General features: G+C 40.0%; 1 protein-coding gene across 4 annotated transcripts in view; it reads left to right on the forward strand.

Annotated features, from left to right (window-relative positions):
• Positions 1–219: 219 nt before the first annotated feature.
• LOC109103484 (chromodomain-helicase-DNA-binding protein 7-like) overlaps positions 220–26,104 on the forward strand; it is a 68,726-nt gene continuing 42,841 nt past the window's right edge. Inside the window, exons 1-3 of one of the 4 annotated variants that reach the window (XM_042772578.1) lie at positions 220–516; positions 12,987–13,058; positions 23,251–25,244. In XM_042772578.1, the coding sequence (XP_042628512.1) occupies positions 23,427–25,244 (1,818 nt within the window). In that variant the 5' untranslated portion in view covers positions 220–516; positions 12,987–13,058; positions 23,251–23,426. The remainder of the gene's footprint in view (positions 517–12,986; positions 13,059–23,250; positions 25,245–26,104) is intronic. The other 3 variants (XM_042772571.1, XM_042772581.1, XM_042772585.1) reach the window with 3 other exon arrangements.

A 26,104-nucleotide genomic window follows, 5' to 3' on the forward strand; every position in this document is an offset into this window, starting at 1 on the left:
GGGTCTATTTTTACGCATAATGTTATTTTACTAAAATGACTGTTAGATGACAAACGTTCTAAAGTTTCAAAAACTCGAAATATAGTATGAAAATATTGAAGAATTTATCCACGAAAAACTGCAGTATCGAAACAATACGTTTCACCATTTTTTTGTATAAAGACCTGGAAAGTAAAAGAAAAAAAAGCAGTTGCGTCACAGCCCGGCGAGGTCACTCACGCGCACGCATGTTTATCCAGCAAGTCATGCACGCGCCCCCTGCCTGTGGAAGGTGAGCGCGAGTGTCTAGAGGAGAGGACACGAGAACGCGACTGCCTGGATCGATCGGATTAAACTCGAATTGAGTGAAATTAACACAAAAGAGAGAAGCAGAGTTGGCGAGGACGGGACGCTGAGACGCCGACTTTACCGACAGAATTTGAATTTCGCCAGTTACTCACGTATTTAAACGGATTTTCGGGATATACGAAGAGGAGTTAATTGGTGAAAACCCTAAACTGACCCGCGTTGAGTAGGGTAAGGAATCGCCTTTCTTTCTAATGATACAATATAAATCTACCGACTTTATCAGTCATACACAAACTTATTAGTTAGTTTCAAAGTTTTTGCCATTGTTGTACAAATATACCCGTACTTTCATTGTGAGAAAAGTGTTTTTGAGTGTACATTTAACTTGTTTTCCACCATGGTGGTGCCCGCGGTATAAACTGTGTTTTAAAACGGCGAAAAGTTGTTTTAATTCAAATCTTCACAGGGCAAACCGAAACCGCACGCTGGTGTTTTCGTTTCTTTGTGTTTTAACTTATCGAAGAATCTCAAAGTAGCTCGAGCACATGCTAACATTAGCTGGCTTAGCTCACACGCACTGCATTGTATAGAGCCGCACGGATCCCGATAGGAGTGGAAGCGAGAAATGTTAGTTAAATTGCGTACAAACGATTACTTCTCTTCAAGGTCCAAAACGATGCTTATACTCTTTATATCCTTCACGAATTTGTAAAATAGATTTTTTCAAAATCACACAAAGTGAGCGTTCGTTAGCAAGCTAATTGTTGAGACACGAGGTGGTTTGAACGTAGAGGTGAGTCATTGGCCGAGCTGAATGAGGGAGATCCCCGACCCCTCGTATCAACAATTACACTCAAAAAATAGTTTTAAAGCACACAAAACTGCACGTAAGGATAATATCAAGGTTAACGTGCTAGTGTTTTTTCGCGTAGAACATTGGATGAGGCTCGAAATGGTTTTTGGAAACAGAAAAGCGAGTCAGAAAGTGCGCTCGTCCGAAGGACAATATAGATCCCTGGGAAGGTTGCTTGAGGCCAGATGGTCATTCCCTCGTTTTCTTTATTTATTCGTTTGTGTGAGTTAAAGCTCTTTTGTATTTTATTACTAACAATTCATAGACGTGACTTGTTTTCTGTGCTGAGGAAAGGCTCTATATTAATCGTTCGGTCGGCTCTGAGAAATGCGTCGGAGCGGCAGGCGTGCGCAGAGGTAATTAGCTGCTTGGAAGTGGCCGAGACGGACAGCGTCGACTTCATTGTCTCACAACATGCTAACTAGCTAGCTGGACACAACTCGTCTCACGTTTCTTTTGTCCCCTTTGCCTCTCAACAGGTAGACGGGGTTTAGAGGGAGGGTGGGGGGATCGGACGACACTTTATTTGAGGGGAACTGAAAAAATGCACCTGGTTTATTATTGGACGAGTTTCCGTGTTTTCAAAAGTTTTCGGTCTTGTTTATCACGTACTATACGTGAAGTCGAACAGGATTTAGTAGCTAAACTCCATATTAAAGCCTCACACGGAACTTGAAAAGCACCTGCTTCATTCACAGCGTTCTGAAGCCACGAAGACGGAGAAAAAGCTCATTTATCCTGTAGTGTTTTTGATGCCGTTTTAAAACACATCCGTATTTTGTCGTTTGAATTAACTTTTTTTTTTTAAGTGTTTAGATAGTTATTTAAAATACTTTCAGCTAACTATCTAACAAAGAATCCTTTGAAGATGGTATCGTCGTTGTCTCGCTGCCTCTCAAGTCTTTAACCTAAGATGGCAGCTTTTAATGTGTGTCGGTCCACTCACTCAGTGAGCAGATATGAAGCCGGTATGGCGGAGCAGATGTGTGACTGCTTTGTAGTCGCTTTAGGCTTTTCATCTCGCTTGCCTTTTCTTGTGGTTGCCGGGGCTTGTTCACTAGTTGCATAAATCGAAAAGTCAAGTGCCGGTTCCTCTTTTGTCCTTAGAGAAAAGTTTGAATTCAACATGTTGTTCCAGTAAACATTTCGTATCTAGTGCAAAGTCGCTTACAATGCATAACTTCGCCCTTATCAAAATACTGGAGTGATTTCAGAGAAAACATTGTTTGCGAGAGTTACATAAGCTTTAAAATTGAGTTCAGAGAATTTCTTATCGATTTAGTACACCTTACTTTTTATTGAACTAACGGGATTTTCGATATTATAACCATTTTTTGCCACTTTAAACGAACGATTAAGGGATGTTTTGTCTCAGCCAAGTTTAAGTTTTTGTATTAATTTTTATGCTTTAATTGAATATGAATTGTAGTTTTGTGACAATGCAAGAATGACACATGATGGCATATTTTGCAGAATGTACTTAAATCATTTGTTGCCTAAGATATACGAACAAGATCCATTTAGCTATGTTCACCAATGCATATGAATGATAATGTTGGGTTGGTATTGGAATGCTTTAACTTGCCCTTTAGACATCTTAAAGCTACAGCAATAAACCAACTGAATACCTTAGTATGTGTCTGAATAAAACTTGGAAAAGTCAACTGTAGGCCTTAATGATACAATGAACATGGAAATCCATCACAGTTTTACGTAGCACAAAAAATGAGCATGAATGTAATTAATTGTTTCAGTTTTTACCTATTTTAAATTCATGCAACTTGTCCTGGTACTAACTAGCCAATGACTGACTGTGACAAATCTTTAGGACTGCAGTAGATGTGGGTCAGGCACCCCCTGCATTGACACGTGCACACAAACACTGGCATTGGACAGCGTTTTCAAGGCTGGTATTTCAGTTATCTGACAACATGCTTCCAATCTGCGCCAGGAACAGCACCGCTGTGTGCAGGCCCTTTCCTTCCAACCCCTCCTCACTAGCCGTGGGTTAGCAGAGGGGCTGCAGTGGCCTGTTGTGCTGCAAAACAAGCAGGCTTTTTTCCCCATTTCACTGACCATCCCCCTCTTCCCTGCCACACAGAAGATGGAGGAACAGTTTCAGATGAATAGCTTGGAATGGATAAGTCTTCTAATATTCAAATCAGAACTGCTGGCCTTTAATGGCTAAAGCTGTTTCTCTGAGAGTTTAGATATATTTAAAAATTGTTGTTTTTTAATTTATGAGCTTGCTGCATGTTTCTCTTATTTTTTTCATGAAGTTTCTATAAATTTTTAAATGGGCAATAAACAAAGTTGTGGAAATAATGAAAAAACAATCACATAGCTACAATCTACCATCTGACCTCTCTGTCAGTGTTTTATCAGACCTTTCTAAATATCTATGGACGCTTTCATAATCACATCCGCTGTTAATATGGGCGTGCATGCAATTCATGCATGGTTTTGTGCCATTTCCCCAATTTTTTTTTTTAACAAAGCTGCCTTTTTCCACTCATATAACAACTTGCTGCTTAAAGCCACATTGTCTCCTCAGCTTTTTTGGTAGCAGATTTAATGTAGTAATTCCCTTCAGGTCACTTCTATTTATCATGTGGCTACAGGCAGTTGTCAGAGCCTTAGGATATACAACCTTAAAATCATCAGCCCTGAGGGAATATCAAAATGAGTTTTGGCACTAACATTGACATGACAACTTATAAGATCAAAATTTAATTTTTTTTTTTTTTTTTTTATGATAGGATGGTATTGTATTGGTTTATTTTATTTTGTTTTGTCATTCCCCAACGTCAAATGAGTACTTTTCTAAGTATACATACACTACTGTTCAAAAGTTTGGGGTTAGTAAAATGTTTTTTGTCTGTCTCTTGAAAGAAGTTTTTTATACTTGCCAAGACTGCATTTATTTAATCAAAAATACAGTAAAAACAGTGTGTGTGTATGTGTGTGTATATATATATGTATGTGTGTGTATATATGTGTGTGTGTGTGTGTGTATATATGTGTGTGTATGTATATGTGTGTGTATATATGTGTGTGTGTGTATATATGTGTGTGTGTGTGTGTGTGTGTATATATATATATGTATATATATATATATATATATATATATATATATATATATATATATATATATATATATATATATATATATAGTGAAACATTGCCTTCACGGGAATGAACTATTTTGAAATGTATGAAAATAAGAGTAGTTATAAAATTTTTGCAAAGCTGAATTTTCAGCGATCATTACTCCAGTCTTCACAAGATCCTTCTAATGTGCTGATTTGGTGTTTGAAAAACATTCCTCAATGTTAAAAACAATTGTGCTTCTTTACATTTGTTTTTATATGATATTTTTTCAGGATTCTTTGAATAGAAAGTTTAAAAGAACATTTAAACATTTATTTGAAGTAGCTATCTTTTGTAACATAAAGGTCTTTACTGTCAGTTTGATTATTTAATGCATCCTTGTTGAATAAAAGTACTCAATTCAACATCACCTTCAGGAAATAGATCTAGTAAAGCTTCCTCTGTACTATATTATGATTATCATGATTATGATGATTGTGCTTTAAAGCATTTAACTGTCTTCTAGAGGAACAGTGAAGTTTCATGGCTTCTTGCCCCAGCTGACCCTCCTGCAGGTCCTCAGCTGGCACGTAGACAAGTGCCGGAGGCAGACTGGGTGACAGCAGGTCTGGAAGTGAAGGTCAAAGTTCTCTGTTCCTCTTATTTTTTTTTTTTTTTTTTTTTTTCTTCCCCAAATCTGCCTACTCTGACGGTCTGTGACTATTAGTGCACACAAGCTCTTGCTTTCATCTGTGTGCTAAAATGCTGCCATCTAACCAGTCCTTCTAACAGTAACTGTTTCAAATTTGGGGTGAAATGAGTGTTGCATTACGTCAGAGCACACACAGCTCTCCCCAACCAACAGTTTTTAACCCCATTTGGGTGAGCTTGCACGATTAATCATGAAAGAAGAAAAATTATCCATTTATTACAGCAGCATTGTGTAAAAGAACCAGTTCACACAAATGGAACAGCTTTACAGCCCTAACCCCCGCTCACTCTCCAGCTACCCACCCATTGCATCCTGTGTCACCCTCACAGTGTCTTTGTGCTCTGTTACTTGCCACAGATACACCCCCTCCAAACCCCCGCCCATGCATATAATGTGGAGGAGCACAGATATGAATTATGCCCAGCTGCAGTTAGAGCTTCTAGTGGGGCTTGTTGAAGAGGGGAATGAAATAAAAGGAATGCTGCTGGAGCATTTGTGCAAGGAGCTTGTTTTAAATGCAGCCCCTCCTTTTTGCTACGATGCACACCTCATGTATGTTAAGCTTAAATCCAAGAGACAAACCACAGGTGGCCATAGACCTGCCCTCTCTTAACAGGGTTTTAAAGTTCCCTGTGAAATGGGAAAATTGGGGAGGTAGGATTGGTTAATCAGTGACTTGCTTGCTGAGTGCATTTAAAGAGACTGTCGGTGTTAATGACTGCAATCACACGCACTTGGTGGGCCTTTCCTCCCCCACTTTTTTTCCCTTTAGTCTTTTTTTTTTTTTTCCTGTGCTAGTATCACCATGCATTGCTCTTTTGGCAAGGCCACATTGGTTGATTTGGTTTCAGGAGAAAAAAAACAATGCGGGTTGGTGCTCTGACACAGATGGCTGAAAACCGGCTCAGACTGCTTTTATGTTTATCGTTCTTGTCAAAAGAAGATTGTTGAGTGATGAATGACTGTGAACTTGTTCACCTTTATAAACGTGAGCTTAAATTCTTTGCATTATCTCAGAGATATTAATGTTTTGTGGCACCTGTTACAAGGTAGCAAACCTTTTTGTTTCTTTCACTTAAGCAGATCTCCAATATATGATTCTACATTAAGACTCCAGTGACCTTCAGTATAACATTCATGCAAGATGGAAAGGATGTCAGTGGGACATATAATGTTCATCAAATATGTATTCGTAGTATAAGGTTTTATCAAACATTAATGCCGGTTTTGTTTATCCCATGAATACCACATGCTCCTCTTTATTTTTTATGAGGGGCATCGACAGCCTCAGTGAGCAACTCATGTAGCCAATGTAACATCAGTTAGCAGGGCTCGAGACTAACTTTTTGCACTGGTTGCACTGGTGCGCCTAACTTTTTTTCTTAGGTGCACCAGCACAAAAGTTAGGTGCACCCAAATTTTTGACCGCATCGCATTTTACACCGCAGTTTTACAAGTTCACTTTTTTTTTAAAACGCTGTCCATAGAGGCAATATTGACTTGTAAATGATTAACTAACAATCTGGTCAACATAAAGTTCTTTATTTGAAGCACAATTCTACAAGAAAAGGTAACTTACTGAAAAAGTGTTGGTGCTTAAAGTGCTTCACTGAGCTGAAATTTAAACTTAAAACATCTCAAGATAAATTAAATAAAAAGAAAATATAAATTAAGGTGTTTTAAGGGCTTTAAACTGAACATCTCATGGCTCAATATCTTATGGACTATCCTCCATTGCAGTCACATGCCCCTCGGATGGCAAACTCCTGTAGTTTGTCCTTCTTGATCTTTGGCCTTGGCTAAACCAGCTGGCCACACTCTCTCTAGCATCAAAATCTTCCAGACTTGGCCCCTCTACACTGATTCTTATCAGATCTTGCACTGTGTCTGAATAAAGGGATGCTCTAGTGTCTGATTTGAACAGCTAAACAGTCCCTAAACAGCTAATACTACTGTTTCAGCTATCAAAATAGTTTAGTTTTGTATGTAATAATAGCAAAGTGATTATATTTTGTTTTGTTTTGTTTTTTTAAGTTAATTTAGAAAAGCGTTTGGAGCTTTTTTTTTGTTTGTTAAATAACTTTTATATATATATATATATAAGTAACGACCAAGCAGCCAGCATTAGACCGTGAGCCTAAGTTTGATCAATTTAGCCTTCTCAAATCATCACGACTCGCCTAAAATAAAACTTCATCCTTGCGACACAGACTCAGAAAATACTAGTTTATTAGTAAATAATTCAAATATCTCCTTACTGTTTCCCCGTTTGTAATTACTTTTGCCAGTGCTTTGGGGCAAGCTTGAGCCTATTGCATGTATTTGAATGGAGAACTGTTCAGCTGTGCTGCTGATTGAGGACAGTATAGCTGCTCTTGACAGTCGCGGCAGCACGGTCTCGTGTTGTTTCCACCAGCGTGGCAGTTTTTTTTTTTCAATAAATGGGTCTAAAACCGTAAGGAGAAGTCTGAAGGAGTCGCCTTTTTTTTTTTTTTATGTAGCTCGAGGGGCAAAGTCAGGGTCCCATCGGGTCTGAAATGCAGGGCTTAGGTCTGTTGTTGAGCCACACTTTCAGAGACCAGACTTTTGGTCCCCCCTTAGAATGGCTGGTTAGTAGTGCGACCATTGATTAGTCTTTCTGCGACCAAATTGTGTAAGCCCTGGTTAGTACTGTTATGAAAGTGACTTAGCTTTCTCACATATTGTGTAACTTAACTTGCATGAATCCCTTCCATTTGCACATAGCCAGCAAAAGAAGACTAAGAAACGAAACTAGTTTAGAAGTGTTTTCATCTTGTGTGCCTCTTGCAGGGCATTTTGATCATGAATGAGACCTTTCTCATGTTATGGTCTCAGTAATTGCATTTGCATGCACTTTAAAAGTTTAAGTCAGAGTACAGCAGAATTTTATTTCTTTAAAAAGTAGTGCTGGGTGGTATACCAGTTCAAATAGTAAACCTGTTTGAATTATGCACATGGTATGAATATTTTAAAAAAAAACTAGCATACCGGTACAAGTAACTAAGCAACGTAGATGTCATTGTAAATTGAGAGGGGATACCTGTTAATTGCATACACTTTTGACTAATGGTTAGAGAACTTTTAGAACTATTAATAACAATAATAACTATTAATAACTAATTTTTTAACTAGGCAAATAAACCAACTGTAAATGGACATTAACAGAAGCCAGAGATGCTGAAGACGGACACAAAGAAGAAAAAATACTGTAGCAGGCAGAACAGTGCTACAGTGCTTCTTGAAAGTTTGTAAACCCTTCAGAAATGTCTATTTCTGCATAAATGTTAACCCAAGAAGTCATCAGATGTTCATGCAAGTCCTGAAAGTTGACAGAGAATCCATTCAAACAAATGAGATGAAAATATATACTTTGTCATTTATTTATTCAGGAAAATTATCCAATATTACATATCTGTGAGTGGCAAAAGTTTGTGAATCTCTAGGATTGGCTGTTAATTTGAAGGTAAAATTAGAGCCTGTCTGTTCAGAGATGTTTTTAATAAGTGATATGAATATCAGGTGTAAGTGTGTGCCCTGTTTTATTTAAAGAGCAGGGATCTTTTAAAGTTTGGTAATTTTTGTGGTAGTGTATCATGGCACAAACAAATGAGATCTCAGTGGACCTCAAAAAGAGTTGTTGTTCTTCAGGCTAGAAAAGGTTGCAAAGCCATCTCTAAAGAATTTGGACTCCACCAATCCGCAGTCAGATTGTGTACAAATGGAGGAAATTCAAGGCCACTGTTACCCTCCCCAGGAGTGCTCCCCCAACAAAACACTTTAAAAGCAAGTAACGTAAAAGTCCACTAGGTTTTAAAGGACTGCAGTCTAACTTCTAAGCAACTAAAGGCCTTTCTCACATTGGCTAATGTTAATGCCTATGAGTCCATCATCAGGAGAACATTGAACAACCATGGTGTCCATGGCAGAGTCGCATGAGAGAGTCCTCTGCTCTCCAAAAAGAACATTGCTGGGTGTATGCAGTTTGTTTAAGATAATGTGGTTGATGCAGATGTGTAATGGAGAGGTGTTTTGTGGATGGATGAGACCAAAATAGAACATTTTGGTTTAAATGAGCAGCGTTATGTTTGGAGAAAGAAAACACTGCATTCCAGCATAAGAACCTTATCCCATCTGTGAAACGTGGTGGTGGTAGTATCATCGTTTGAGCCTGTTTTGCTGCATCTGGTCCAGGATGACTTGCCATCGTTGATGGAACAATAAATTCTGAATTATACCAGCAAATTCTGAAGGAAAATGTCAGGACATCTGTACGAGAACTGAATCTCAAGAGAAAGTGGGTCATGCAGCAAGACAACGACCCCAAGCACACAAGTCGTTCTACCAAAGAATGGTTAAGAAGAACAAAGTTAATGTTTTGGAATGACTGAGTCAAATTCCTGACCTTAAACCAATTTAAATTTTGTGGAAGGACCTGAAGCAAGCAGTTCAGAGGAGGAAACCCACCAACATCACAGAGTTGAAGTGGTCCTGTACTGAGGAATGGGATGATAATTTTTACAAGCTGTTGTACAGGACTGATCTGCAGTTACGTTACTTGCAGTTATCGCTGCAAAAGGGGGTCACACCAGATACTGAAAGCAAAGATTCACATACTTTTGCCATTCATAAATATTTAAAGGGGTCATATGATGTTGCTAAAAAGAACATTATTTGGTGTAATGAAATGTGTATGCGGTTTAAGGTTCAAAAAACACAATTAATTTCCACAAACTGTACATTATTGTTTCTCCTCTATGCCCCGACTTTCTGAAACGCGTCGTTTTTTCAAAACTCATCCATCTGAAAAGCGAGGTGCGTTGTGATTGGCCAAATGCCTCAAGCGTGTGACGGAAATGTTACACCCCTTGCCATACTGTGATGCGTGTCCCGGTCAAAACACCAGCATGACAAAACAATAACAATAAATCCCATTACAAACGAGGCATTTGTTGAAACCAGTGGGGACATGATTACGGATTATAATGACTTATACTGTGTTTTGTGGGTACATGATTTTGGATTATTATTGGTTATACATAAAATCATGTCTGCATTTTTGATTAGAGAAACGACAAACAACAAGTGCTACTCTACAGCGGTTCTCAACTCCAGTCCCCGCGCCCCCAGCTCTGCATATTTTGCATGTCTCTTTAACACACCTAATTCGGATAATCAGCTCGTTAGAAGTGAGCTCCGTGCATGAATTGTGTTCCCATTGACATGGTCCCTACACTGTGTTCGTGGCTCCCTACTCCCTGAGCAGGGGAATCCCATTGACATGGTTACCTCACTTCGGAAAGAGTCATTCACTGAACCTTGCGCTGCGCAACATCTACGCACAACATCTTCACACACATGGACAAGTGACATCATATACCTCTGTAAATAAATACAATTTAAATGCACGTCTCACACACTTCAATGCAATTTGAATGGAACATATACGTTCGGTTCAGACTGGAATCATTTTGGAATATCCTGTGATGTCCACTTCGCAGGGAACTTCTGTTCGAATGGAACAAACGTCTGAAGCCATAAGAGAAACATAAAAAATGTGGGGGGACGCGAGGACTGGAATTGAGAACTGACACTCTACACTGTTCAAAACTCGCGTTTGAATCATCAGTGGCAAATCCTTTACATATGGAAACGTACTTACAGACTGGGTTTGAGACTTTAGTCTTTGCAACTTTACAGATCTTCTTTATGCACCAAGAGCTTGTAACACTCCAGAGAGAAAGGAAAACTTGAAATCGCATCATATGACCCTTTAAAGGGCTACTCCAGCCCAAAATGAAAATTTTGTCATTAATCACTTACCCCCATGTTGTTCCAAACCCATAAAAGCTTTGTTCGTCTTCTGAACACAATTTAAGATATTAACAAATAACAGTGTCAAGGTCCAGGAAAGTATGAAAAGCATCGTCAGAATAGTCCATCTGCCATCAGTGATTCGCCCGTAACATTAGGAAGCGATGAGAATACTTTTTGTACACGAAGAAAACAAAAATAATGACTTTATTCAACAATTTCTCTCCTCTGTGTCTCTCCAAATCAGCGTAGCTCTATTTTGGCAATTCTAAACTGTTCACCGATGGCCCAAAATCCCGATGCGTTTCCACTGTCAGGCCAGAAGCTTGGCTGCGCTTCACTAAAACTGGACCTTTAAACACCTCTCAGGAACAACTTCCCGCACCCCCATTATTACACCAACAAAGAGATTTATCAGAAAACTAATCAAAGTCACTGAAGAGCAACACCATGGATCAAACAGATGAAACTCTAACGTGCCCGCAACTAATAAATACAGAGAACAGTAGAAGTGAAATATGGAATTACTTTGCATACAAAACAGTTGATAAAGGTGAACGAACTGACCACAGGAAGCATTTGTTGTGTGCTCATCCTGATCTTTTCCGAGAATGAAGAGATCAACAGGTTAGTGCATCATTCATAAATTCAGACTTAATTTTAACTTTTATTCACAACTGATCAACGCACAAACATAGGATGTGGCGCCATAAACACGAAAGCTCAAACGTGACGCTAGAACCAGTGACATTTTGGTCACATATTTGCACTAGCATTTCAAACAGTCAAATATTAATTTAAGACAGTTTTTATATTAATTTTAGACAGTTTTTATATTAATTTTAGTATCAATAATATGAAGGGAATGTTTCTGCTACATTGACGACTGCTAACATGAACCAACCGAGAGAGAGCGAGATTTAAAGCTTTTTCTTTGCCAATCTGATTCTGAAATCTGAAAACGATTTAAGGGAGAGAGAAATAATAACGTGATTTTGAATTACTTTAACTGTTAGAATAACACTGAAAAAAAAAAAAACATTTGTTATAGAAATAATAACGTGTACACTACAGCACTTATTAATGTAGGTCCTTTTGTTTTGTAGATTATTTATATACTAATACGTTTTGTGTGTTGTGACTTAATGTTGTTAATGCATTAAGCACATACCTTACATTAACCAAGATTAATAAATACTATAAATGATGATCATTCACTTTTTTTTTTTCTTTTTTTTCCTTCTCTCGACACCATGGCATGGCACGACAAATTCCCTACAGTAAACTTCTGCTGCATTCTATTTATGACGTACTGTCACAAATTTAAAATGATTTTCAACGGTCTCGTCCAGTCTAGACAGACTTTAGCTGTTGCGGCGCGACACGACCGGTGATTTTTTTTGTAATGTTGCAAGATGAGTCTAGACAGACTTTAGCTGTTGCGGCGCGACACGACCGGTGTAGACACGGTGTAATAAAGGCAAGATTCTCTGTCTGTCTGTTTGTTTGTATTTTTATTATGGTTGTTCCAGTCTTTTTAAAGGCTTCTTTTTATAATTTATAACTATATATAGTCAGGGCCTGAATTTCATTTTTGAAAGTTTGGGTGTTTTGTTATTGGGTGAGTTGTGAGGGGTGTGTTTTCACGCAAGAGTCCACTACTGAACCTTGGCTGTTTACCACAAACACAACATTTATCCATTATTTTGATTTTAAATCCAAACATTTAGGTGACTTGTGAGAGGGGAAGCATTGTTTACAAGTATGAAATGGCATAAGCAAGACAGATTATTCCATAGGTTATTACTTTTGCATTTACTTCTCGATTTATATATTTATTTGCTCATGCAAGTGGCAAAACATTTAAACTACTTTTCTTACGTTATCACAAACTTACCATTGACAGAAATAGTCCGCTCTACTGCCTTTTTTAAAATATTTATTACAAGCAATCATGCCGTTCATTTTCTTCCTCCATGAGTGCCATCTTGTTAATATCATGTTAAGCATTTTCTCCCCCATAGAAGTCCATTATAAGGAAACAGCTTAACGTGGTTTAACGTAGCCTACCTTAACAACGACCGTGGAAAACCAAACATCTGTCAAATTTTACTTATAATAATCACTTGCTACTGTCATAAGAATGAGCTCTTATTCAGTGTATGAAGTAAATAATATCTCGTTAAGTTAATATAACTTTCTCCCCCACAGGTGTCCATTATATGGAAACAGCTTAACGTGGATGCAAAATGGTGTTTAAGTAAAATCTGACCGAAGTTTAAGGTACGTTAAACCACGTTATGTTTCCTTATAATGTACTTCTATGGGGAAGAAACTGCTCCACGTGATTTGTGGGAAACCGCTCAAATCCCTCTCCTTCATCCTTTCGCTGAACACATTCGCATTTTTATGCGTCTTCTCCAGACTGTGAACTCCAAAGGCGCAGTGCTTTCTGCAATTGGGTCAGATCGAGGTCGGATCATATTCACACCTTAAGCGAACAGTACCAGAGTGTGTATGGAACCGAACCGAGACCACCTCTTCAGCTGGGTCTCGGTTTGGTTCACACCAGAGTGCGATTGCTGTATTCACACCTGCCAAAAAGATCGATGCCAAAGGGGGGAACGAACCAGAGTTCGTTTCAATTGAACCAAACAAGACAGGTGTGAATACACCCTTAATTTTATAGTGTATACTTGTATATAAATACATTCATAAATGTTTTTCATTAATGGATTTTATAATACAAATAACAATGTGTAAAATTTTACCATATTTAGTGCAACACTTTTTTTTATTTGATCCCCACAAAAGTTTTTTCACTTAATGTTTGGATTTCTAAAATTATTGTGCACTGATTTTTCTAGAATGACTTTTGCTGCCGAATTATCCACTAACCTAGTTTGATATATTTTTGTCATAGATTATGAATATACATATATTTTTTCATATTTATTGTTCATTTTTCTTTATAATGAAGTAGTCTGTATTTAGTAGATTGTGAAAGAATGATTATCAGTTCCACACAGAGATTTATAAATTCTATATTTATTTAAACGATTTTTCTTTATAATGAAGTAATTTAAAAGCGTCACCGGTATTCCAGGTAAAACCATTATTATTATTATTTTGAAGAACTGAGTGATTTAAATATCTTAAGCATGCAGCAGTAAGCCTCACATGCTGACTTAAAACTGTTAATTTTGCACTGAAAACTATTTGAACTAACTATTTGCACTAATTTATTGTGTTGGTTACATTTTGTTCCTTTGTGCAGTGGTTCAGGAGTCTTTGAGTCTGTAGAAACTTCAACAAACTGAAAAAATAGTTTTGGGATTTTTTTTTTTTTTTTTTTTTTTTTTTTTTTTTTTTTTGGTAATGTAATCTTGATAAAATGAGTTTCATAAAATTGTTATAGAAAAAAGTATCACTCAGGAACCGAAATCAAGGTATTTATCTTTGTTTATTTTTTTTTATATATTTTTTTTTTAACCATACCTAACCCTAGAAAAAACTAAACTAGTCTAAACTGACCAGCAGGTCACATGATCAGCACGGTGTCTCTTGAGAATAGTCCAGTTTTGCTTTGCCAGCATGAGTTATTCTCAATGAAGGGTTGGGAATTGTGGCAATAACTTGCCCCAGAGTGGACCTTTATTCAGATTTATTATGCAGCACAGTGGTCGCACAGTAAACCACACTTTTCACATGCTCTGGGCTTTTTACCCTATATAACTTGGGCTATGAATCACTGTAATCACAGACGGATGTTGTAATGTTGCCAGAGTTTATTCACCCAGAACTTTGTCATTTCCTCTTGACATTCTGAGTTAGGATGTACAATTTTAAAACAGATTGTCTCTATAATGGTAATTCCTCATTTTCGCAATGTGGCAGTGCATGTTTTTAAAAGCCAAATTTGCTTTCCTTACAGAATTGATTGGTGCAAACAAATCAAAAGTGCTGTTGCTTCCTCTAAAGCAGGGCTATTCAATTAGTTTCATTTGAGGGCTGGATTATCAAATTGACAATTTGAAGGGGGCCATCCTGATCTCTTTCTGGGGGGAGGCTATACAATTAGAAATTAAATTAAAATGCATATTCAGCAGTAAAATGAACTAATATTGCCAACACCACCAACAGGGCACACAAAATCACCAGGCCAACATCCCAGGGCTATTGTGTTTTCCAGTCAGGCTACCAAAACATTTCACTGACCTGCCCAATGTAAAAAGTGTATTTAAAAAATAGCAATGTAAAAAATAGTGATGTAAAGTTCCTAACTTGATTCACATTGTTCACTCGCTTGTAGGGGTGAAACGGATCGTAGTCAACCGTTTGCACTTTTTTCTAAGTCTTGCCGATTTCAATATTCAAGTGTTTTAAACCATTTGCATGCATTCGGAGCTTGCGCGCACTCATTCAAAGCGCACAGAGAGCCGCATTTCAGACAATGCGCGTACACAGAATTGATTCCTCTTTCACGTGTCCAGTGTTTCCCACAAGATTTTGTGAGACTTGTGGCAGCAAATGACGTCACATGAATTAGCATATTCAGGGCTCTAGAGTGCGACCAATTTGGTGGCACATGCGACCTAATTTCTCAATGGTGTGACTAAAAAAAAATAAAAATCAGAGGTTGCACTGGTGCGACCAGCCGTTCGAGGGAAAAAAAGTCTCTGTGACTCTGAAAGTCTCCCTGTGGTTCAACAACAGACACTAGAGCCCTGCATTTCAGCCCGAGCCCGACGGACCCCGACTTTTTTACGTCCCTTGAGCTGGCCTTCGGGATAATTTTCAGATGCGGGCCGGGCCTCCCGTCTGTTTTAGACTTCTCCTTACATTTATATTTTAGACATCCATCAATTAGTGATAAAAAAAATAAATAAATTTGCCGCGCTGTTGGAAACAACATGAGACCGTGCTACCGCGACTGTCAAGAGCGGCGGGACTGTGTTTAGTGTCCCGCAGCACAGCTGAACAGTTCTCTGTTCAAATACAGCCTCAAGCTTGCCGTAAAGCACTGGCAAAAGTAATTACCATAAATGTGACAGGGGGAAATAGTACGGAGATATTTGAAGTATTTACTAATAAACAAGTGTTTTCTGAGTCTGTGTCGCAAGGATGAAGTTGCTGATCCTGTCTCGCTATCTCATTAGACGCGCCTTTAGAGAGAAAGTGCATCTTTACAGATTATGTTGTTTTTATTGAAGTTTTTTTTTTTTTTTTTTTTTTTTTTTTTGTTTAGTAAATTTTTGATTTTTTTTGTTGTTTTTTTTATGTTTTTTGGGAGTGTTTTTTTTGATGAGTTTTGGTTCATTTTTGTACTGTTGTAGACGAGACGCAGAAAGCGCATCGTGTTTGTTTTCTTTATTTCATAAAAGCACAACGTTTTGTTGATATTGTGAGTGCACACAAATAAAAGATCCTTTGCAGTTACGAATGATGTTATTACTCTTATGTGCAAAAATGACGGCGTATTTTTTGCTGAAAAATGTGAGTGTTATCGCTGTGGTGTCTATGTGTTGTGGAGTATCTGTGCAAAATATTTTGTATATAGCGCACATTTATCTGGGTCTAACGTTTAAACATTGTTATATGCTTGAACTTTTATATCTGTAGATTTTATTTTAGGTGAGTCGTGATGACTTAAGGCTAAATTGATCAAACATAGGCTCACTACGCTGGCCGCTTGGTCATTACTTAAAAAAAAAAAAAAAAAAAAAAAAAAAAAACTAAAACTTATATTTTACAAACAAAAAATGCTCAACGTTTTTCTAAATTAACTTAATAAAAAAACAAACAAAATATAATCACTTTGCTATTACATACAAAAACGAACTATTTTAATAGCTGAAACAGTAGTATTAGCTGTTTAAGAACTGTTTAGCTGTTCAAATCACTAGAGCAAGACACTAGAGCATCCCTTTATTCAGACACAGTGGAAGATCTGATAAGAATCAGTGTAGAGGGGCCAAGTCTGGAAGATTTTGATGCTAGAGAGAGTGTGGCCAGCTGGTTTAGCCAAGGCCAAAGATCAAGAAGGCAAAACTACAGGAGTTGGCCATCCGAGGGGCATGTGAGTGCAATGGAGGATAGTCCATAAGACATTGAGCCATGAGATGTTCAGTTTGAAGCCTTTAAAACCATAAATTTAAAAGCCATAATTTAGATTTTCTTTTTATTTAATTTATCTTGAGATGTTTTAAGTTTAAATTTCAGCTCAGCTCATTAAAGCACCAACACCTTTTCAGTAAGTTACCTTTCTTGTAGAATTGTGCTTCAAATAAAGAACTTATGTTAACCAGATTGTTAGTTAATCAGAGTCAATATTGCCTATATGGACAGTGATTTAAAAAAAAAAAAGTGAACTTGTTAAACTGCGGTGTTAAATGTGATGCAGTCGAAAAATTTGGGTGCACCTAACTTTTGTGCTGGTGCACCTAAAAAAAATTTTTTAGACGCACCAGTGCAAAAAGTTAATCTAGAGCCCTGATATTTATGACGTCATGATGTCGGGTTTGCGTTCAGCACCTTGGATCTGGTCTGCTCTCTGAACTTTCACATACTGTATACAACTGAATGCCCAAAAAAGCTGTTCACAATTTTTCTGTTGTCATAAAACAAATATAAATAAATTTGAATTTTATTAATATCCAGGAGTCAATCTCACTTTACTCCTTAAATCCTGATTTATAAGAGCGACATCGTCTGATAAAATCAACATACCTCTACCTCTATGCGGTAGGTTTGGCCTTATTACCTCTTTTTTTTTTTTTTTTTTTTTGCCTCATGCTGCACACTGCCTGCATTTGAGTAACAAACTGTGCACATTAACAATCGAACTTTTTTTTTTTCTTGTTTGTCTTGGAAACGCCGTTTTATACTCCTTTACTGACGGGTATGGTTGTTTTGTGCCAACTGAACGCACTGCTTCTCTGCCGCTCACTGCACAGAACAGATGCCGAGAGAGATAACACTGCGCTGGGGAAGTCAGACCTCGTGCTCGCGGGGCAGCAATGGCGAAATCTTCCAACTGAACAAAACCATAGCTAATATCCATAGTTTATCCAAAAAAGTCTCTAGGTTTGTCAGTATGTACCTTTTATGGAAAAAAAGATGCTAAAAGGGTCTGAAAGTTTCAAAATATAGTGCGAAAGTCGCGCTCGTGTGTGTGAGACGCAATGTATACAGTGGAGAAAGAAATCTCATGTGCATTATTATATTGGATCCGTGCATTCGGTCTTAAAGGGGCAGCAGCCTTTAAATGCCTGGTGTTCCATTAGTGCCACCTGGGTGAATTCTTCTGATACATCATGAAATTGCACCAGGGTAATGTGCATTATAGCTAACATTAGCACCAAGCTAAGACTTTTTATGAAATGAATAGTAAGTTTTTACTCAAATCTCACTTCAATTCAGCATCGAGTGTTTGTAATAACTTATTTATAGTTTTTATCCTAAACTACCAGCTTGGCATTTCTCATGAAAACTTTCTTTATTGTTAAGAAAACACCCCAAATCTCATTAAAATAACATACAAACCATATACTATTGTGTGTTAAATATAGGGCCCTATGAAATCGGTTTAATTTTTTCCCAAATTTCATTCAAATTTTTCTAGAATCCGTTTTAATGGTGAAATTACTTTTTATTATCAAAAAGCATGTCTAATTAATTAAAATCATGGAACTTATACAATGTCACATCAGTTTATTAAAAGTTTGACAAAAATGACATGTTTAGGGCCCTATGAAATATTTTATTTTCTTTCACCATGTTTTATTGTTACCAAATTCTGTTGTAGCATGTCTAATTATTTGAATGCATAAAATCCACTTAATTTTTCTTGAAATAGCCTTATGAAATGTTTTAGTTTTCTGTCTGATTTTTTGTTTTGTTTATGTTTATTTAATTTTTGTTTAAATAGTTTATTTATCTTTAAATTACTGAACATTAAACTTTGTTTTGGCAAACAAAGGAGATTCACTATTCAAATTAAAACATGGAAGGAATGTTGTGTGATTGTTCCTTAAATAGTTTTAATAATTTTATTAGTAGTAGTATGTACATTCTGCTGAACAAAAGTCATTTCATGTATTCAAGGTAAACCAGACTTTTATTTTGACGGGTTGCTGTGAATACCTTCTGTGTGTAAATCATATGATGCTAGTTTTACTCAAATGAAATGGTAAAATACTCATGGAGTGACTCTCAGAGCATTGCGCACTTCAGTGTGTGTGTAGTAAACGGAACCATGCGTCATTCATTCATACAGAGATATGATCGTGTAATATGAGTTAATGCTCATAAGATCGCGTAAATCAGTGGAAAATTCATAGAAATTATGATTCTGTGTAAAGAAATATGAAGTAACCGTGTATATAAATATCTGTATTTTTCCAAATTTGAGCTAAAAGTTGTAATGGAAGCAATTCAGTGATGCTTGCATGTGAGTTTTGTCGACAACCAGAGGCGGCACAAATTTTCGTGGAGGCGGCCACCTCATAATTCTCAAAGCAGGAAAAATTTGCTGTCTGTCAGTCGATTAAAAAAAAAAAAAACATTTACTAATCACACAATTTTCTGCAATTAATCGTGATTAATTGCATATTAACATTGTCATAATTTCACATTGAACCTCCAAATTAATGTAGCAACAACATGGTATTGGTGTTGGGACGATGGCTGATAGACATCACGATATTGCGCCGGCATCATGACCCCCCCCCCCCCCCCCCCCCTTTTTGAATGTACGATTGCTTTTTAGTTTCACTATCACTTTCGAGATTCACAATCGCACGTACTCTATTTACACTATGGAGTGGCAGTACTTGCCACACATTTTACAAGATTATATGTTTATCAGTGGTACTGCAGACCTGCAAATCATTCGCCATCGTCCTCAGTCATCTCTCTTCACACCATGTCTACACCGGACGCATCAGCTAAAGACTGTCTACACTGGATGCGACAAAGCGAACGTTAAAAAATCATTTGAAATTTGTGTCAGCACTTCATAAATAGAACGCAGCAGCAGTTTAATGTCAGGGATCTGTGCTGTCACGCCACACCACACGTCGCATCCAGTGTAGACGGCATCAATGATTATACTGAGTTCTACTGACTGATCTATATATAATGAATCTCTATTATAGATCAGTGGTTCTATAGTATTTTGTCGCATCGCACCGTGCCACTTGCATCCAGTGTAGAGACGGTGTTAGGAATCGTTAGTTGTTTTCCCTTATAAGGATTCACGCTTCGGGAACACCCCCTAACTGCAACCCCTAGTCTCACATAGCCAGACCTTAAGACTGATGGCTGAAGGTCTGGAATCCATGGCAACTTTCATTGGCCAAGGCCCACCCATGAGGTCGTTTGACTGACATGTCAAACAACCAGTCACAGTTCAGCATTACGTTTCGGGCTGTGGAAATGTCGCCACAATAACAGACCAGTGTGTAAAAGTCTTGGGCGTATTTTAAAGATTCTATGCTGCGAACTTTAAATATTTAACATACTTTTGAAGCTCCAGTGTTTAGTTGATCCTGATAAGCGCTCGTCGTCACATTTGTAAACACTACAGCTTTGTGAAGGGGTTTGGCACAATGGCATCTTTGTTTCAAGGCTGAACGTTAAAGAACGCGAAACACACGTCTCCCGGAAATTCTGTACAATTCAAACAATCCGATGATGACTTCGACACTCCTGAAGTGTTTCCATTTTGTGTTCCATATGCGTTTAGCCAACGGTCCGTGGGCATGACGTCTGAGGCTGAGACTACACAACCTTTTCTTTTCCTTCTGTGAAAAATGAGACTTCATCAGGTTTCACTTTAAAAGCAGCGCTGCCTCTTTAAAACCTGATGCACATGACGTGGATCTGACATGCATCCGATTTTCTCCCAACACTTTAGTCATTTAGGACTTTATAACTCATTTAAGACTGTGTTTACGAGGTCACTCGCCAAGACCGCGTATTTTGACATAATTGTGTGTGTTTTTGGTCATTGAAGTGCTACTGGCGCACTTGTCTGAAGTGGCTCAGCATGCTCGGCCCGGGCCAATGTTCCCACCTTGTGGACAAACTAATTAGTTCAAAAACTATTCAAGGCATATGTACGACCTGCATGTACTCTTACCTTGGGCTGGATGAAGATGATTGGTGGGTCAGATTGGGCCCGCGGGCCACCAATTGAATAGCCCTGCTCTAAAGGGAATAAAAATTTTACTTTCTAATTTATAGATGGTGAGTATTTTCCTAGCCTCGAACTGTTTTTTATTTTATTATGTTTTTTTTCCAGCATCAGAACAATTTAATACATTTTTACAAATCCAGCAGTCTAAAATTCTTCTTTACTTTACTTTTTTGGCCTCTACTAGTGAAACTGCCCCATGATGCTTTTGTCTTAGAGGATGCAAATATTGTACACAGCTTAAATATATTTTTGACCTGGAAAGGTTATTTTAGTGACATTATGTATAAATGTGGTTGTGATTGGCTTCTGCTTCACTTTTTGTTCTGCCCTCTAGTCAGGGGCAAGCCTGGCCACCCACTCGCTGCGGTTACGATGTGAGTAAGTGTGTACGTCATAGTGCTCTTGCTCTATGGCTTGTGCTCCTCCTGAGGGGTGTGGTGCTCCAGAAGGAGCCACTCTGGCACTTCACCACATCTGTCACTCTCCAAAGAGAATTGGGTGAACGGTCAGCCTGCCGGCTTAGACGCCAAATCTGATCATAGGGATTCAAATTTGCGGCTTTTGGCATGGCTCTGTAGGATCTCCCACCCTCCCCCGCCGATGCAGCAAGAGTAGCATAGCACTTTGGTGAATAGGGACTGATTTATGGCTGTGTTTTTGAGACTCCTTTTCCTGCTCTTAACTAGAGCTGTGAGGAGATTAAAGCTGTGGTGCTGTCACCCACAGGCAGACATCGCCTCCCAATCACTCCTCCTATTAAGATTAGCTGTGGTTGGAATGGTCAGTCTGTGTCACCACCTTTAGGGCTTCAGTACAAAAAAAAAAGTTAAGGATGGTTAAGTTCACCTCAAATGGGGATGCCTGCTTTTTTAAAAAAAAAAATTATAAATCAATGGTCTTTTTCTTTACCTGTGGAATGAATATTTGCTTTGTGTAGTTTTTAGCAGTGACTGTATACTTTGATATTGCCTTACAAGAAGCCTTGACACCTCCTGCCATGGTACACGACCACTAGCTCATTATGAAGTTATCTAGTTTTACTCACACTTTCTCTCTCTCTCTCTTTCTCTCTCTCTCTCTCTCTCTCTCTCTCTCTCTCTCTCTCTCTCTCTCTCTCTCTCTCTCTCTCTTTCCATCTCTCTCTCTCTATCAGTCTCTCTCTCTCTCTCTCTCTCTCTCTCTCTCTCTCTCTCATTTGTTACCGTAGTGCTGAATAGCAATGAACAACGAAGCTTCCTGTCCTCATAACTTTTGTGGCACTTTTTTTTTCTTTTTTCTTTTTTTCTTTTTTTTTAATAAAAGGATGCAACATGCTGAAGCTTGTCTTTTTCAGTGTGGCTCTTTGATTTTGATCCTCAGATTAGGCTGGTCAGTACAGATTTTCACTTGTATGGTTTTACCAGCCATGTGGAGAGGCCTAGAGAAAGAGGAAAATTGGGGGTTGGGTGAAGGAGAAACCAAATGGGAGGAGATTGAGACGGGGGTGGAAAAAATTTCTTGTGGGGTAGTTGAAGTTGAGGCGGCGCATTCCTCTCCCACCCCCCTCTCATACATATGTAACACCTCCTACATGTGCATTTTAACTCACTAATTCAAATGCACACATTGAGGTAGTTGTGGTTGAGTAGGACGTCTTAGCAGGCCGCATTTTTCCCCACCCTTGCTGGGTTTATCTCACATCTACATAATTCCCCCTGCTCATCTGATTACCTCACACATGGGACGAGATGGTTAGGAATGCAAAGTGTATATGAATTTACACCTTACTCATACTCCTCTAAAATGCTCCAGAAACGCAAAAATGCAGCCGGCAACAGGGCTGGTTTTAAGACTTGGCTTGAGCAGGTGGGCTGCCTGCTTGTGTTCGTACATCTGCCTGCCTAGTATGGCAGGTGCTGTTGTTTAACTACCACTGCTTCTTCTGCTGCCTCACTCTAAACTCCTTTGTTCTTTCACCACCATCAACGAATTGTAAAGAATGAATGAATTTAGGCTTGGTGCCTGTGTGTGTTGGCCCTTTTGTTTGGAAGCAGAAAGAACAGAGGGTGGGGGCTGGGACCAAAGGTTGGCAAAGAGTCAGTTACAACTGATTTAACTGCAAAAATAAAAAAATAAGTCTCATTACCGTTCAACTGTTCTTGTATCTCTCAACAGCTGTGACTCACTGCCTGAAAATTCAACAAAGTGGTTAAAGTTAACAAAACGGAAGAGGCTTGCTCTCACCTAGAGCTATTTGTGTTAATACTCCCTCTCTCTCTCTCCCTTCCTCTGCAGGTCCTGTAACCTGACTTTGCCTGACGCTGCATTCTCTGAGAGAATTAAGGAAATATGGAGTGACATGCTGCAGATTAGTTAGTGGATTAGCGGCTTTGAGGACATCCACCTCTGTGTGAGCACACATTCCCTGTCCTGCTTCTAAAGCTCGGCTGCACAGCAGGAGCGCTGCAGCCATGGCTGACCCAGGCATGATGAGCCTCTTCGGAGACGATGGGAATCTGTTCTCTGATGAGTTGGAGAGCTTGGGGGACTGTGGCTACCCCCAAGGTCAGGCAAATCCCATGAGTCAGATGCCTCATGAGCACCAAGGCTACGGGCAGCTCCCCTCTTCTCTTCACCTTTCCTCACCTGCTGTACCTGGACAGGCCAAGATTGGCCACCATTTTGATCACTTCAATCAGTATGAGCAACCCAAGATGCATCCAATGGACCAGCAGGGGGGCCGGATGATGGGCAACGGACCAGTAAATGGCATGTCCTCCCCTCAATCCCACTATCACGGTCCTCCGCCAGGTGCAGGAGGGTCTGCAGGGCATCATGTCTACCCGGGAGCACAAGGAGATGGACGGAGCCAGTCATTCCCAGATGGTGGAAATGCGTGGGGCACTCAAGCTATGCAGGTGCCCGATCAATCTAGACCCACTTTCCAGCAGCAACCACCACAAGCCACGTCTCATCAGCATGGCCCTGCTGGACCACAAGGACATGCCCACCAAATGGGCCCTTTTATCGGCCGTGGAGACTATGGCATGCAGGGCCACAACCAGACCCAAACACCTCCCAGAATAAACCACTTTCCCCAAGGCCTCCCTCAGGAAGCCAATCATTTCATGGGTCAAGTGGGGATGACTCAGAATCCTGGCATGTCGGGACCCCCCATGCGTCACCCGGCACAGCCGCCTCAGCAGCATCAGCTACCCAGTCAGCAATTTCTCCACAGGCCTGGCCAGGGTCCAGTTCATCCAGAGACTGTACCCAGCCACAACCCCCAGTTCCCACAAAGCCCTTCACGACAGCAGCAGCAACAACAGCAGCAGGTGGTCATGAGCGCAAGACCCCACCAAAACATAGGATATAGCATGCACAACCAGCAAGTCCCTTCCAACACTGTAAACAGCTCAGGGCAGTACCCTCCCTATCCTTCGTACGGCAACCTTAATCAGGGATTAGCCAACACTTCAGGGATGAGTCCCAACTTGAGCCTTACCAGCAACAGCAACCCTAATGCTCCCGTGACCCAGGTGCAGCGCTACCCTGGCCCGACAGGGCCCCAGTGCTATCCAACACCTGGGGCTCAACAGGGACCAATACACCAGCAACCCATTCATGTGAACCAAATCAACACCCAGCCTATGCATCCAGCTCAGAACCAGGCTACAGCCCAGCAGAAGCTGCAGCAACAGCATTTACAGCCCCCACCTCAGGGATCATACACCTCACCTCCTTCCATGTCACCCATGAGGAACCTGGCTACCCCTGCAGGCACCCCTCCTCCCCAGCAGGGCCGCCCACCCAGTGCAGGTTTGGGAACTGATGTGGGCGGCTACCCCGGCGTGCCGCATCAATCTCAAGGCCCAATGGCTCATGCCCAGAGAGGAGCCTGTCCGATGAATGCAGCTCAGCACCATCCCCACCAACAATTGCCATCACATCCCTCACACCCACATCCTCCACCAACCCAAATATACACTGCTTTGTCACCAAATCACAGGGCCACAGGTGCTCAAGGAAGACCTCCAGCAGGACCGGGTGCGAACCTCACAGAGCCGCAGGATCAGAGGCTGCTTGCCCAACAAGCTCCGCGTCAGCAGCTGCAGACGCCCCCATTGCCTTTCCAGCAGCAACAGCTGCAGCAGGTGCACACCCCTCCCTCGATTCCCCCGTCACAAACACACCTGGCTGTGCACCACCAGAGCTCCCCTCCGTCTCAGCATGCATGGGCACCTCCTCACCAGTCACCTCCACCCATGCAGAAAGTGCCTCACATGCAGGTGAGTTGTGCAAATGAAGCATGCTTTCCATTGCCGTTAAAAGTCTTTTGGAAAGTCCATGTTGTACACGTGGGTGGCAGAAGGCCCATTTGAGGGTTACTTTTACCGGCTATGGTGCCGCCTGTGCCCCACAAGTGTGAGAATGGATTTTTACAGCTGTTTGTTTCCTCCTCGCTGCATATCCTGGGCCTCCCCAATACCTAGGCGCCACAGTGCTAATCTCCTAACACCCACCCCTCCCCCCTTCCCACTCTGAAGGGGAAATGCTCCCTTCCTGCTCGCAGTAAGCATCACTCTCCTCCCCCGTCTGCACTCCTTCCGTTCCCCTCTCACTCTTGCTCACTCTCTGTCTGCATCATTTCTGTCTCTCTCGCTCTGTTCTTTCTGTTTGCTTTGCCTGTCTCAGAGGACTCATGCGTGAGTTAATGGCGTACAGCAGGATGCATCCTGTTGGGAGGGTGGAGGAGGGAGCCAGTGGGAAAGGGAGGTTAGCAGCTCAATAGCTGCATGTGTCACATGCTTCTGATGCCATTAGCCTCTTTCTCTGGTGACCCATTCACACACAATGGCTGCTGTTATTCCAGCATGCACATCCCGCTCATAGCATTTTTGTGTCTCTTTATCTCACTCATACCACTGTTGACAACCATGGATCAATGTCAGTGGTGGTGTCTGGCTGATTGTGTGATATTAATTTTGTGGTTGACATTTAAGATCAGTCAGTATTAATTCATACACCTCATTTGTGACCTAGATGAAGCGCATAGACTTAAGTGGAATGCTTTCACTGTAGCTAATAGGCCATCTTGTTTTTGTCCCAATCATGAATTGCCTAAAGACATTTAATCCTAACATCTTTT

The sequence above is a fragment of the Cyprinus carpio genome, chromosome A2 (assembly GCF_018340385.1).
Source record: "Cyprinus carpio isolate SPL01 chromosome A2, ASM1834038v1, whole genome shotgun sequence".
Classification (NCBI taxonomy): Eukaryota; Metazoa; Chordata; class Actinopteri; order Cypriniformes; family Cyprinidae; genus Cyprinus; species Cyprinus carpio.